Below are 11,708 nucleotides of genomic sequence, written 5' to 3' on the forward strand. Positions count from 1 at the left end.
GTGGTGGTATGTGGGTCTTGTCAGAGCTATTTTCAGTACTCCGTACAATGCCACGAAACACCAGCACCGTACTCTGTACTGTTACTAGTATGGTACTATCTGAGCAGGGCTTCGCACTAATCCTCTCTAGGCAGTTAGAACTGGTTTGACGGCCCTCAGCGTCGATGACTGCGCGCGGCACCTCTCAGGCATCAGATCCAGCTGTTTTCGAAGGAAATGAGCACGAACAACCTCCCAAGCCTCCGCCACCGCCGCGCGGAGCGCAAGAGAGCTGCGCAGCTGCTCGTCATAGTGATCCTGAATCCAATCCTTCATCTAGTTCCAGGCCATTTCAATAGGATTCAAATCGGGTGAATAGGCGGGCCACTGAATGCAGACGACGTTTCGTTCACGGAGATCCCGCATTGTGCCTCTCGCAGTAGGGCATGACGCACCATCTTGCATAAAGACAAACGGCCCCCAGTTTCCCGCTCATACAGACAAAGATATCCATCAATAAGAGATACAATTCGAGCTTGATAGCTTTCCTCTTCGATCGTACCCCATTCCTTCTCCCAGAACAGACCAGGTCCTTTCGTTTCTCCGTGAAAACACCCCCCAACACACCTATCCTTTACGGCGTTGAACCTTCTCGACAATACAATCTTCATCAAACACGTATTTTCAGTATTTTACCATGGCTTTTGGAATACACCCTGTTACGACGTCTTGTTCCTCTGATCTCCACCAAATGAACTCGAGGGTGCAGAGTGAGCCACAAGAGTTTGTATGAAAAAATGTTGCTCGAGATAATCGATTAAGACTTCGCTGCTTCGACCACGTCGTTAGTTGTACATCGCTTGTCGGCGAAGGTCGTTGAAGCTGACCGGAAACCCACTGATTGGGAACGGCTTGGGCAAGTAGTATGACCCCTCCTGCATTGGAGGTTTCCAGGCGACGGCAATGACCTGCAGCATGTCGGCTGGATTGGAGGTCGAAATGGTGCATTCCAAATTGAACCAAGCTCCCCGCCCGATTCCACTCCTGAATTGGCTCGTGAGGCTAATTTCGGTCCAGCCAACGACGTCCGGGTTCTGGGTAGTCTCGGGAACCTCCCGCTGGCAGACACCGCTCAACAAGTTGACAAGCTTTTTCAACTCCTGGCTGTTATTGGCTAGGCGACAGCGGATTGCGCCCTTCAGCTCGTGGCGCCCGCGGCGGGTAGGGTCACCGTAATTCAGCTTTGCCAGGCTAGAAGGATCGGGCTCGAAGAAGAAGAGGCTCGCAGTCAGAGTATCCACGACCCTAGTGATGCTCTTCGATAACTCTGATGCACCGTGGTCGACTTCTTTGCATTGCTCTGTGACCATGTCTGCCATGTCTTTCATCTTCCCATACTCGGTCAGGTCCACATAGTCACCTGTAATATGCGCGTTGAGTCGATGAATTTTATGTCGATGTGCACCACTCAAGTGGGGAGAGTGAACAAGTTTTCCCAAGTCCGCTCGGTATTAAGATTGTTGAAGAAACTCGTACACATTTGTTTAAAGCCACCAATCTCCATGATCTTGGGAAGATTGACCTCTTTCTTCTGTATTCCAGTTCCAATTGACACAAGTGCATCGAGTGAAGTGCGAACATCCGAATTCGGCCATAGATGTGCCATTTCTTCGAGGGCGTAGGTGATTGGAAGGTTGTCGTTCAAAGCACCATCGACGTAGTTCTTCATGGTTTGTACTTTTTCAAACGGCCGGAAATGAAAGGGAGCTGCGGCGGTAGCCAGACCAGCCTCCCAAACTCTCATCTCTTTTTCGTCGTCATCTTCCCGTTCGAAGTCGTCACCATTACTTAAATCTGGTCTGTTGTAATTTGCGATCAGACAGCGATTTTCACCGTTGTCCTTGGTCGAGGTCACAGCGACTCTGGTCGCTCGTTGATGTTGTTGGACCTTTGCAGACGAGAACAAATTGACATTCTCTCCAAATAGATCTATCAGCCCTTGTTTCAAGGGACCAGTCCGATATATACTCTCGTAGATCCGGAGCAGCATGAATGCCTTTGACGTGATCTGGAAGGGATCAATCAATGTGACCAACCCTTCTCTGCGAAGCCTGAACGTTTCTTTAGTGATTTTGGCGAATACTTCTTTCATTTGCGCTGCGCTCAGCCCAGTCATGACGAGGCCAAGGGAGATAATTCCACCTGGCAGTCATCTGTTAGCTTGGATTCTCCGACAAAATCGCCCCTGCTGGATCGCGTAATAGAGTTGGTTGGCGCTGCAACCTTGCTGCTGGAGCTCCAAACGCAACGAAAATGTGAAGAATTGCCCAAAATTAAGATTCCGGAGACTCACCTGTGCTAGTTCCCACGATCAGATCGAAAAATTCCCGGATGGGTACCTCCAGACCAATCCTAGCCTCTAGCTTCTCTAGAATAGCGAGTTCCATGATACCACGGACTCCTCCACCGTCCAAGGTGAGAATTCTGACACCGGCACATCTTGGTTTGAGTCGTATTAGCTGGCTGTGTTCATCCCGCCATGCAGTCCGGCAAAGGATGCAATGGTCCATTACCACTCCATACTCATAGTATTTCGATGGCTGCCCAAACTCTTTCACGCATGTTGGGCAGTAGCTATGACCACATGAAAGGACGTGATCTGGCACAGACTGTAGGCATGTGAAGCACGTCTTGTTGCTGTAGGTCAACTTCCAGAGAGGCTCAAAGGTCTCGAATGCCTCCTCGCGTCGTTGCTGTATTGTTGCAGAATCAGGATGGCTTTGCGTTTTCTGGCCATCGGTGCAAAGTTCCAGGTATATTTGGATGAACTGTTCCTGGATCTCATTGACGGTTCTGGTCGAATCTTTTTAGTATTCGGAAGGATCGAAGTTGCCAGAGACCCTGTTGCCTTTCTCGTCACAATGTTCGTTATGGCCAAAACTCCGAGTAATGCAGCGCAGACCTCCTTCAAATCTGAAGCCGCAATTCCGATACCTATCGCAGTATATTTGGATACCCTTTTCGCACTCTGATCTCAAATCTCTCTCGAAGATTTCCTCGGGCTCCCATGCTGTTGTCACATTAACAGGGCAAACAGATACACGCAACCACTTTGGGAAGCCTACCTTGCTGGAAAGTCCTTATAGCACAGCTCACCAAACATATCGAAACAATTTGGGGGAACATCAGGGGAAACAACTTGGGAAACTTCTGAGTTACCCGGAAATTTAGCATCTGCGTGTGTCGCAAAAAATTCGCAATATGATCTGACACGGAAACCGGATTAGGGTTGTCTTTCCTGGCAGCTGTGAAGAAGTCGAATGGTGTATCAAGAACCCGGAAATGTTCAAAGGCACGGCGGAGGAGGTGAGAAAGAGTGGGAATATTATATTGAGTCCATGATTTCGCCCTAATTGCTTGTGCCGCCTTCGATGCCCGAACAATCTCATTTCTAAGTCGTCGGTATTGCAGGAAGATTTGGTCCACAGGCGCTTTATCTTTGTCGGGAATGTAGTAAGCATGAACTTCGTGGAAGAAGACTTTGAAGAAGTCGGGGTTTGTGTGGATGGTCCGTTGCTTGACGGGGTGTTTGTTGTTGTACCTCTTCATGAAGTCAGCCAGGGCTGTGGATCCATGCCATAGAGGTTTGAGGCTGTCAAAGATTGATTCCTTCAGAAATTGATTCTCGTAGAACTGGGGTACATGTTTGGTGGGCATCTGCCGCACGATGATCAGGGTTTTCTGTGCCAGATGGTTGATGGACTTGTCCACCGCCGCTGCAGCCCATTCCAGGACTCTTTGCATTTCCTTCTGGAAGATCTGATCCTTTTTAGTTACGAAGACCACCACATCGCTGAAGGCGTAGAGAAACCTAGCGTAGAATAGCTCAACGCCATCCTTACCATGGCTTCCATATTCTGGGGAGATGATTGGTTCATCGAGAATCAGGTTTGGGTTCAGTTCTTCCAGGTTTGAGTTAGCGCCCACTGGCCGGTCTCGTTCAGAATTCGTGGTGCTGATTGAGCCCTGAAAGCCTTCACAGTCGGCGAAAAGGATGGGAGTGACGGTGCCCATTCGGTGATGTGAGGGTAGGCCTCGATTTTGATCCGGAGCTGTAGGGTCTTTGTAAAGATGCACTCCCAAACTTGTTGGATCCATCAGATGGTTGATGTTCGCTGTTCGAGTCACCGGGCCAGGCATCCTTGTCGATAGGAGATACTCCAAGTTGCCGATTTGATTGTTCTCTGGACTTTCATCTTGTGGAGAATTCAAGCCGGGCTCGGTCAATTGTCCCATCAGCATCATGGCTCGCACCAATGTAGATTTCCCCGTTCCTGTATTGCCAATGAATGATACAAAGCTTGGATATGTACTGGAAGTCCATCGGTTCCCCGAGATGCCTGGATCGCAAAGCTGTCGAAATCTATCCGACACGGCCAGCCTAGCTTGGTCTCCTTCGAACGCACCCAGCCTTACTACAAACCACTGGCAGCCCGGTCTGAATAATGGAGTTCCCTCTGTCTAGCCGGGCCAGGCTCTGAGTAAGTGACCGCATTCACGTAGATTTGTGGCACTGGGTCGACCTCTTGATGGCAATCACGCAGAATACCTGCTCGGTGGGCCTCCCAGCAAGTTGGATGCTCTTGGCAGTTCCACTTTCGACAGCTTCTCTGGTGGCATCGTCTAATGCAGTAGTAAAGGGCATCTTCACCCTTGGTCCCACAAAAGGAGCAAGTTCGAAGGTCTTGAAAATCGACAATATCTTTGCAGACGAAGCATGGTCGTGGACTGCTTTGGTTCATTTTTATGTTTGGGAAAGAGGAAAAGGAGTGGGATCTTTTAACCACGTACAGAACCACTGCACTTGGCGAGACAATCTCGCGCACCAAGGCGCCCCGGGCACCCTCCCCTCAGACGCAGCAACTGTCGACAATAGATTCTTCAAGAAGTTGCCTTGCGCTAGCCAAGGCCCGCCAGGGACCAAAGGACTCACCGAAGGACCGCCAAGAGCCACCTCAGTGTTGCTCTTATTTACTTAGTAAGCAGCGTTCGGAAACAGTACAACCGTACCAACTGTATTAATGGTACGCCAAAATTTCATTAAAGCGGCTAGGCGCTTCGATTAGGATACGGTGGAAAGGATGCTGAAATCAGCGCTCTAGAGTACTGCTTTCTGCCACCTTTTCACAGATACAGAGACATTAATGGTTGTTTTGTGAGGTGACTACGAAAATGTCGAACGTTGCTGACTAATCAGGAGAATAGAATCTGAATAGCAAGTTGTTCTATCTAATTGACCGCGCAAGGAGAGCCTATTTATACATACCAAATTGCTATATCAAACTACCAGTCCATGCGAAATAGCGCGAAACGTCAATACTAAAAATACATGTCAATTCGAGGCGAAATGCGTAACAAATCTGTGATAAAACGCATTCAAAACGTCGCACAATACGCCACCGTTTGAGCCACCGTTTGATAACCAGCAAAATTCATCGAAGACGCGCAGAATCCAGTAGCGTTTGTTGCAGCGCTAGATATCACGTGACATCCGGTCTACAGAAAAGCAGTCCTCTTAACAAAATATTTGCTTACTAACAATTGACTCCATTTGACAAATGAGTCAAATCAAATCAAATCGACCTCTGGGATTAGGTTAGCAAATCAAATGGGGGTCAAGATTTGGTTTATTTGATTTGATGGATACCCTGGCTGTCTCCTTCCTGTTCAGCCTCTCCAGAATACTCTGCCCTTCTGGAACATCAAGATCCTTCGTATCAGCCCAGAAATGAACAGCAGATCCCACGATGCTCAGCCGACCCATCTTGCCATGACGAGCTGCCGACTCACGAAGCTTTGGTAGAGTCAAAAAAGTAAGAAGAAAAATCGATATAACATTGACTGTAATGGTCGACTCGTTGTCTTCTGCAACTTGGTATGTGGGTTGACTGATCCCTGCAATTTCTATGACAGCATCCAGCCTGGTCAATGACCTTTCACAGCGATCTGCGAATTCTAGCACCGAGGCATATCGGCTCATGTCGAGTGGCCATACCTCGATCTTCGTCGTAGCTTTCTCGGTCGTACGTTTGGAAGAGAGTAGGAGCTCTCTCGCAGCTTCGCCTTTATCGATACTACGACAGGCGAGTATGAGAGTCGATATGTTGACGCGCACCATGTGTTTCGCACATTCCAAACCCAGCCCTGTATTGGCTCCTGTGACGATGATAGTTTGCCCAGTCAGATCGGTGGTTGGGAGTGGTGGAGTTTGCAAGAGCTGGCCGCGTAGGAATTGGGTGATGCCTGGTGAGAAGGCCATGGGGATGACTGTGCTTTCTCCAAGGACTTTTGAGATAGGTATGTTGGAGTTTTGCTGAAGACTGACGCAGAGTATGCTTTTTCAGACGAACGGAAGATATCTGTAAAAACTCAAGAAGACATGTTAAATTGCTGGCCCAGGGAATCAGTTCTTCACAGACATTATATCTTTGGCCAGGGGCGCATTCTTATATCACTTCCATCACAGCTCATCATCCCACGTATTACCCGATTAGGCATAGAACGGAGTTAACAGAGTCCTGTTTCAGGCAATTCCGCATATCTAATCTTCATTGCGGTGTTAACTCGTCTGCTTCGCTGACAAACCTTCACACGTCGTCAGCCTAAATGGATTTACCTAAGGTACCATGCATTCATTCTGGGGCAACTGTAGCGTCTCGTTCGGGCAGTAACAACAATCCGGGATTTTATAAGCACTGCATTACGGTGGTTGCTCCTTGATCTTGGTAGCTAGATACTCATGTTTTCCTAGATGAATGCACAACTGGCACAGGATTCACCTGTGGATACTCCGTACTTGGGAACCATAGCGAAGTCAAGGCACTTTCCTGGAGGGACACTCACAATTAGGTTCCGGAAGGCGTTAGGAAAGAAAGGTATTGCTCCTAAACTAGGGAGTATTCTACTCGTATTTGTGCTACAAGATCAGTGTACTAGATGAACCTGATCTAGGCTGTGTAAAATATGATCCAAACCATCAACAGACGGTTCACTATCCCCTCTGGCAGGGTGCTGAGTTGTGTTAGGAAGCTCGTACATTCGGGGGCAGCGATTACTAAGGATATTCCTCACGTGACTTAATCTTGGCATAGATATCACTTCGATCATGGTATTGCATCGCTCGCTCGATTACCGCCACCATTTTAACGACGTCGTCTTCCAATTTGAGGGCGAGACTCTGGTTACTTCCTGCGCTATCGCTTGCTCGCATACATATGCTACGAACATTTGATGCCCACCTCTAACGAACCTCGCAACGCCATCTCAAGACTCTGAGCTGCGCAGCAATCATGTCTGACGGTACGCTGTATTCTGGACCAAAGCCATCTACAATGCTGACCGCCTTTGATGTAGCCGACTTCGACACGATCAGGCGCTTGCAAGCTGAGCGAAACGCTCAAGCTGGTGGGAAGAAAGGTTCACGAACTTTCGACCTGACCAGCCAGCGAACTGACACATCCACAAAGGCCTCCCTGACTGAAAGCTTTGATACTACGTTATACGAGCCAAATGGATCGGACAAATTTGCAGGGTACAGTACCACGATCGCAGCTGATGGCGATGATGAAGACATGGCCGATACCGATGATAGTCGGCGGCTGGTTGGCCAGTACACTGCATCCAAAGAACAAATGAATGAGTTCTCCTCTGGAAACGGAGTGGAGGAGGAAGACATCCTTCTAGGCCGTGAGAAGTCTCTCAGGATCTCTGACCGCGAGACTGATTACCAGAAGCGACGGTTTGATCGTGGTCCTCTTACTCCAACGCGAGCGGATCCATTCGCCGCAAACAAACACGCGGGTGTGGAAGAGGATGGCCAAACATACCGTGATGTGATGCAGCTTCAGGAATTGGAGAGGGAGGAGGCACGTGTACAGAAGCTGCTGGCAGAAAAGCAGGCCAATGGGGAGAATGGCGTTGCGGAGCACAAGCCGACACTTAAAGACGAGGCCGATAAGGAAAATACAGAGGCTGGCTCCACTGTTGAGGTTGTTTCGACACGCAAGAGAAAGAAGAGGTGGGACGTCTCCAGCGAGCCAACAGCAGGTTCTGAGGCGCCCGCAGCAGACTCCAAAACAAAAAGGTCTCGCTGGGACCAGACTCCGGCACCACCAGGCGCAGAAGTAATCCCTTCCAAGAGGTCCAGATGGGATCAAGCCCCTGTAATGGGAGGTGCTACCCCTGTTGGAAATCAAGGGCTGGCCACACCCATGCACCCATCTCAGACCCCTGCTGTCCTCGCCGGCTTCGGTACAGATATCGGAGGCCGAAGTGGCCCACTTACGGACGAAGAAATCGATATGATGCTCCCGAGCGAGGGCTATGAAGTCTTGGAACCACCACCGGGTTACGAGCCAGCAAGGATAGTCAGAAAAGCAATGGCTACACCGACTCCTGCTGCGAGTGCGAATGGGTTTGGCGGTTTCATGATGCAGGAGCCCGAGAACCCGCGAGCAATGGGCAAGCAGTTGCCGACCGAGATTCCTGGTGTGGGTGATCTGCAGTTCTTCAAAGCCGAAGACATGGCATATTTTGGGAAGCTGGTGGACGGATCAGACGAGAACACCATGTCAGTAGAGGACCTGAAGGAGAGGAAGATCATGCGTCTGTTACTGAAGGTCAAGAACGGAACGCCACCAATGCGGAAGACTGCTCTACGGCAACTGACAGATAACGCCAGACAGTTTGGAGCTGGACCACTCTTTAATCAAATCCTACCGCTTCTCATGGAGAAGACTCTGGAAGATCAGGAACGCCACTTGCTGGTCAAAGTCATTGATAGGGTGCTGTACAAGCTTGACGATCTCGTCCGGCCATACGTGCACAAAATTCTGGTCGTGATCGAGCCTTTGCTCATTGATCAGGATTATTATGCTCGAGTGGAGGGACGCGAAATCATTTCGAATCTCAGTAAGGCTGCCGGTCTTGCCCATATGATTAGCACCATGCGGCCCGATATCGATCACGTCGACGAATATGTGCGAAACACGACCGCACGAGCCTTTGCAGTCGTGGCCTCCGCTTTGGGAATTCCTGCCCTGCTGCCCTTCCTAAGAGCTGTCTGCCGAAGCAAAAAGTCATGGCAAGCACGCCACACGGGTGTTAAGATTGTTCAACAAATCCCTATCCTTATGGGATGTGCTGTTTTACCGCATCTCAAAGGCCTTGTTGATTGCATCGGGGACAATTTGAGCGATGAACAGGCCAAGGTCAGGACGGTCACGTCGCTCGCTATTGCAGCTCTCGCCGAGGCAGCGAACCCTTATGGCATCGAAAGCTTCGACGACATCTTGAATCCCCTGTGGACGGGGGCTCGCAAGCAAAGAGGCAAGGGTCTCGCAGGGTTCCTGAAGGCGGTAGGCTATATTATCCCCCTGATGGATGAGGAGTACGCGAACTATTACACCAGTCAGATCATGGAGATCCTACTTCGCGAATTTGCTTCACCCGATGAAGAAATGAAAAAGGTGGTGCTCAAGGTCGTCTCACAATGTGCAGGCACAGATGGCGTGACTGCGGGATATTTGAAGGAGCATGTTCTCCAAGATTTCTTCAAGAGCTTCTGGGTGCGAAGGATGGCACTTGACAAGCGAAACTATCGGCAAGTGGTCGAAACCACTGTTGATCTGGGGCAGAAAGTTGGCGTCAGTGAGATTGTCGAACGCATCGTAGTCAACCTGAAAGACGAGAGCGAGGCATACAGGAAAATGACCGTCGAGACGGTTGAGAAAGTGATCGCCTCGCTCGGCGCAGCAGACATCGGCGAAAGACTTGAAGAGCGCCTGATCGATGGTGTGCTTCACGCCTTCCAGGAACAAAGCATCGAGGACGTAATCATGCTTAACGGCTTCGGCACGGTGGTGAATGCATTAGGGACCCGATGCAAGCCATATCTTCCTCAGATTGTCAGCACCATCCTATGGCGCCTGAACAACAAATCAGCCACTGTTCGACAGCAGGCAGCAGACCTGATCTCCCGAATTGCTATGGTGATGAAGCAATGTGGAGAAGATGCTCTGATGGGCAAGTTGGGTATTGTACTCTACGAATACCTCGGGGAAGAGTATCCCGAAGTACTTGGATCCATTCTCGGGGCTTTGAGGTCGATTGTGACGGTGGTGGGTATCAACCAGATGCAGCCACCTATCAAAGATCTGCTTCCACGTCTCACTCCCATTCTTCGCAATCGACACGAGAAGGTGCAGGAGAACACCATCGACCTGGTTGGACGTATTGCCGATCGTGGTCCTGAATCGGTCAATGCGCGAGAGTGGATGCGAATCTGCTTTGAACTTCTTGACATGCTGAAAGCACACAAGAAGGGCATTCGACGTGCTGCAAACAACACCTTCGGCTTCATCGCCAAAGCCATTGGTCCGCAGGATGTGCTGGCCACGCTGCTTAACAATCTACGCGTACAGGAACGGCAATCTCGTGTCTGCACCGCGGTAGCTATTGGCATTGTCGCCGAAACTTGTGCTCCGTTTACTGTTCTGCCTGCGCTTATGAATGAGTATCGTGTACCCGAGCTCAACGTGCAGAACGGTGTCCTGAAATCACTTTCCTTCCTTTTCGAATACATTGGCGAGATGGCGAAAGACTATGTGTATGCTGTGACGCCTCTCCTGGAAGATGCTCTCATCGACCGAGATCAGGTTCACCGGCAGACGGCGGCATCGGTCGTCAAGCATGTGGCGCTGGGCGTGGTTGGCCTGGGCTGCGAAGATGCTATGCTACATCTCCTCAACTTGTTATATCCCAACCTCTTTGAGACCAGTCCCCATGTGATCGACCGGATTGTGGAAGCAATCGATGCCATCAGGATGGCGGTGGGCACGGGGATCGTGATGAACTACGTCTGGGCTGGACTCTTCCATCCGGCGAGGAAAGTGAGGACGCCATACTGGAGGCTCTACAACGATGCATATGTGCAGGGTGCGGATGCGATGGTGCCGTATTATCCTAATTTGGCGGATGAGGGTCTGGCGAGACATGAGCTTGCGATTGTGCTTTGAGGTAGACACGATAGCCAATAGCGGTGATCAGAGAGTTCGAAATCATTAAAAGGTCCCTCAGTCACATAGTAGTGCTCCTTGCAGTTGCAGCATGATATGTAGCTGCCCAGTAAACATTGGCGAGCTTGACAATCCTTCTGCTCCCTGCTCCCTGCCTCCCTGCTTCCAGCTTCGGCCTCTCCCCTTCCATGCTCACCGTCTCCTCTCTCGGTCGTTCGAGTGGCAGTCGTTCGAGTGGCAGGGAGCTCCAACCCAACATGGAAAGATAGCACGCAGCGTGTATCTCAGTCGTCAATTGGAAAAATAGCGCCTCCTCCTTTTCATCCCTCTCCCACTCAGACACACCGAAAAAAAAAAACAATGGCCTCCATCCGGGCCAACTGCCGCAAGATCGTCTGCATTGGACGCAACTACGCGTGAGTGAATGCCTCCTCCCCAACCCAACCCCCACTAAACTCCCCTCCACCCACAGCTCACACAACGCCGAACTCTCCTCCCCGCACCCGAAACAACCAATCTTCTTCCTCAAACCGCCCACCTCCCTCCTCCCCCCCTCCAGCGGGCCCCTCATCCGCCCACGCGGCGTAACCCTCCACCACGAGATCGAACTCGGCCTACTGATCTCCAAACCGCTGCACAACCTCCCGATCCACC

At 50.4% G+C, this 11,708-nt stretch overlaps 3 protein-coding genes across 3 annotated transcripts; 1 reads left to right on the forward strand and 2 right to left on the reverse strand.

The window, feature by feature from the left end:
• Positions 1–824: 824 nt before the first annotated feature.
• EPUS_06703 (uncharacterized protein) lies at positions 825–4,281 on the reverse strand (the record flags this gene model as incomplete). The annotated part of the gene is made up of 5 exons (XM_007807173.1): positions 825–1,399; positions 1,516–2,181; positions 2,333–2,832; positions 2,974–3,049; positions 3,105–4,281. 5 exons carry the CDS (start codon positions 4,279–4,281, stop codon positions 825–827), a joined length of 2,994 nt encoding a protein of 997 aa, XP_007805364.1.
• Positions 4,282–5,635: 1,354 nt separating this feature from the next.
• Positions 5,636–6,298, reverse strand: EPUS_06704 (uncharacterized protein; the record flags this gene model as incomplete). Its single annotated transcript, XM_007807174.1, has 1 exon — positions 5,636–6,298. The coding sequence occupies one exon, from the start codon at positions 6,296–6,298 to the stop codon at positions 5,636–5,638; it is 663 nt and encodes a 220-aa protein (XP_007805365.1).
• A 1,030-nt stretch (positions 6,299–7,328) lies between these two features.
• Positions 7,329–11,054, forward strand: EPUS_06705 (U2 snRNP component prp10; the record flags this gene model as incomplete). The annotated part of the gene is made up of 1 exon (XM_007807175.1): positions 7,329–11,054. One exon carries the CDS (start codon positions 7,329–7,331, stop codon positions 11,052–11,054), a length of 3,726 nt encoding a protein of 1,241 aa, XP_007805366.1.
• Positions 11,055–11,708: the final 654 nt, after the last annotated feature.

This window comes from Endocarpon pusillum, assembly GCF_000464535.1.
Source record: "Endocarpon pusillum Z07020 unplaced genomic scaffold scaffold6566, whole genome shotgun sequence".
NCBI lineage: Eukaryota > Fungi > Ascomycota > Eurotiomycetes > Verrucariales > Verrucariaceae > Endocarpon > Endocarpon pusillum.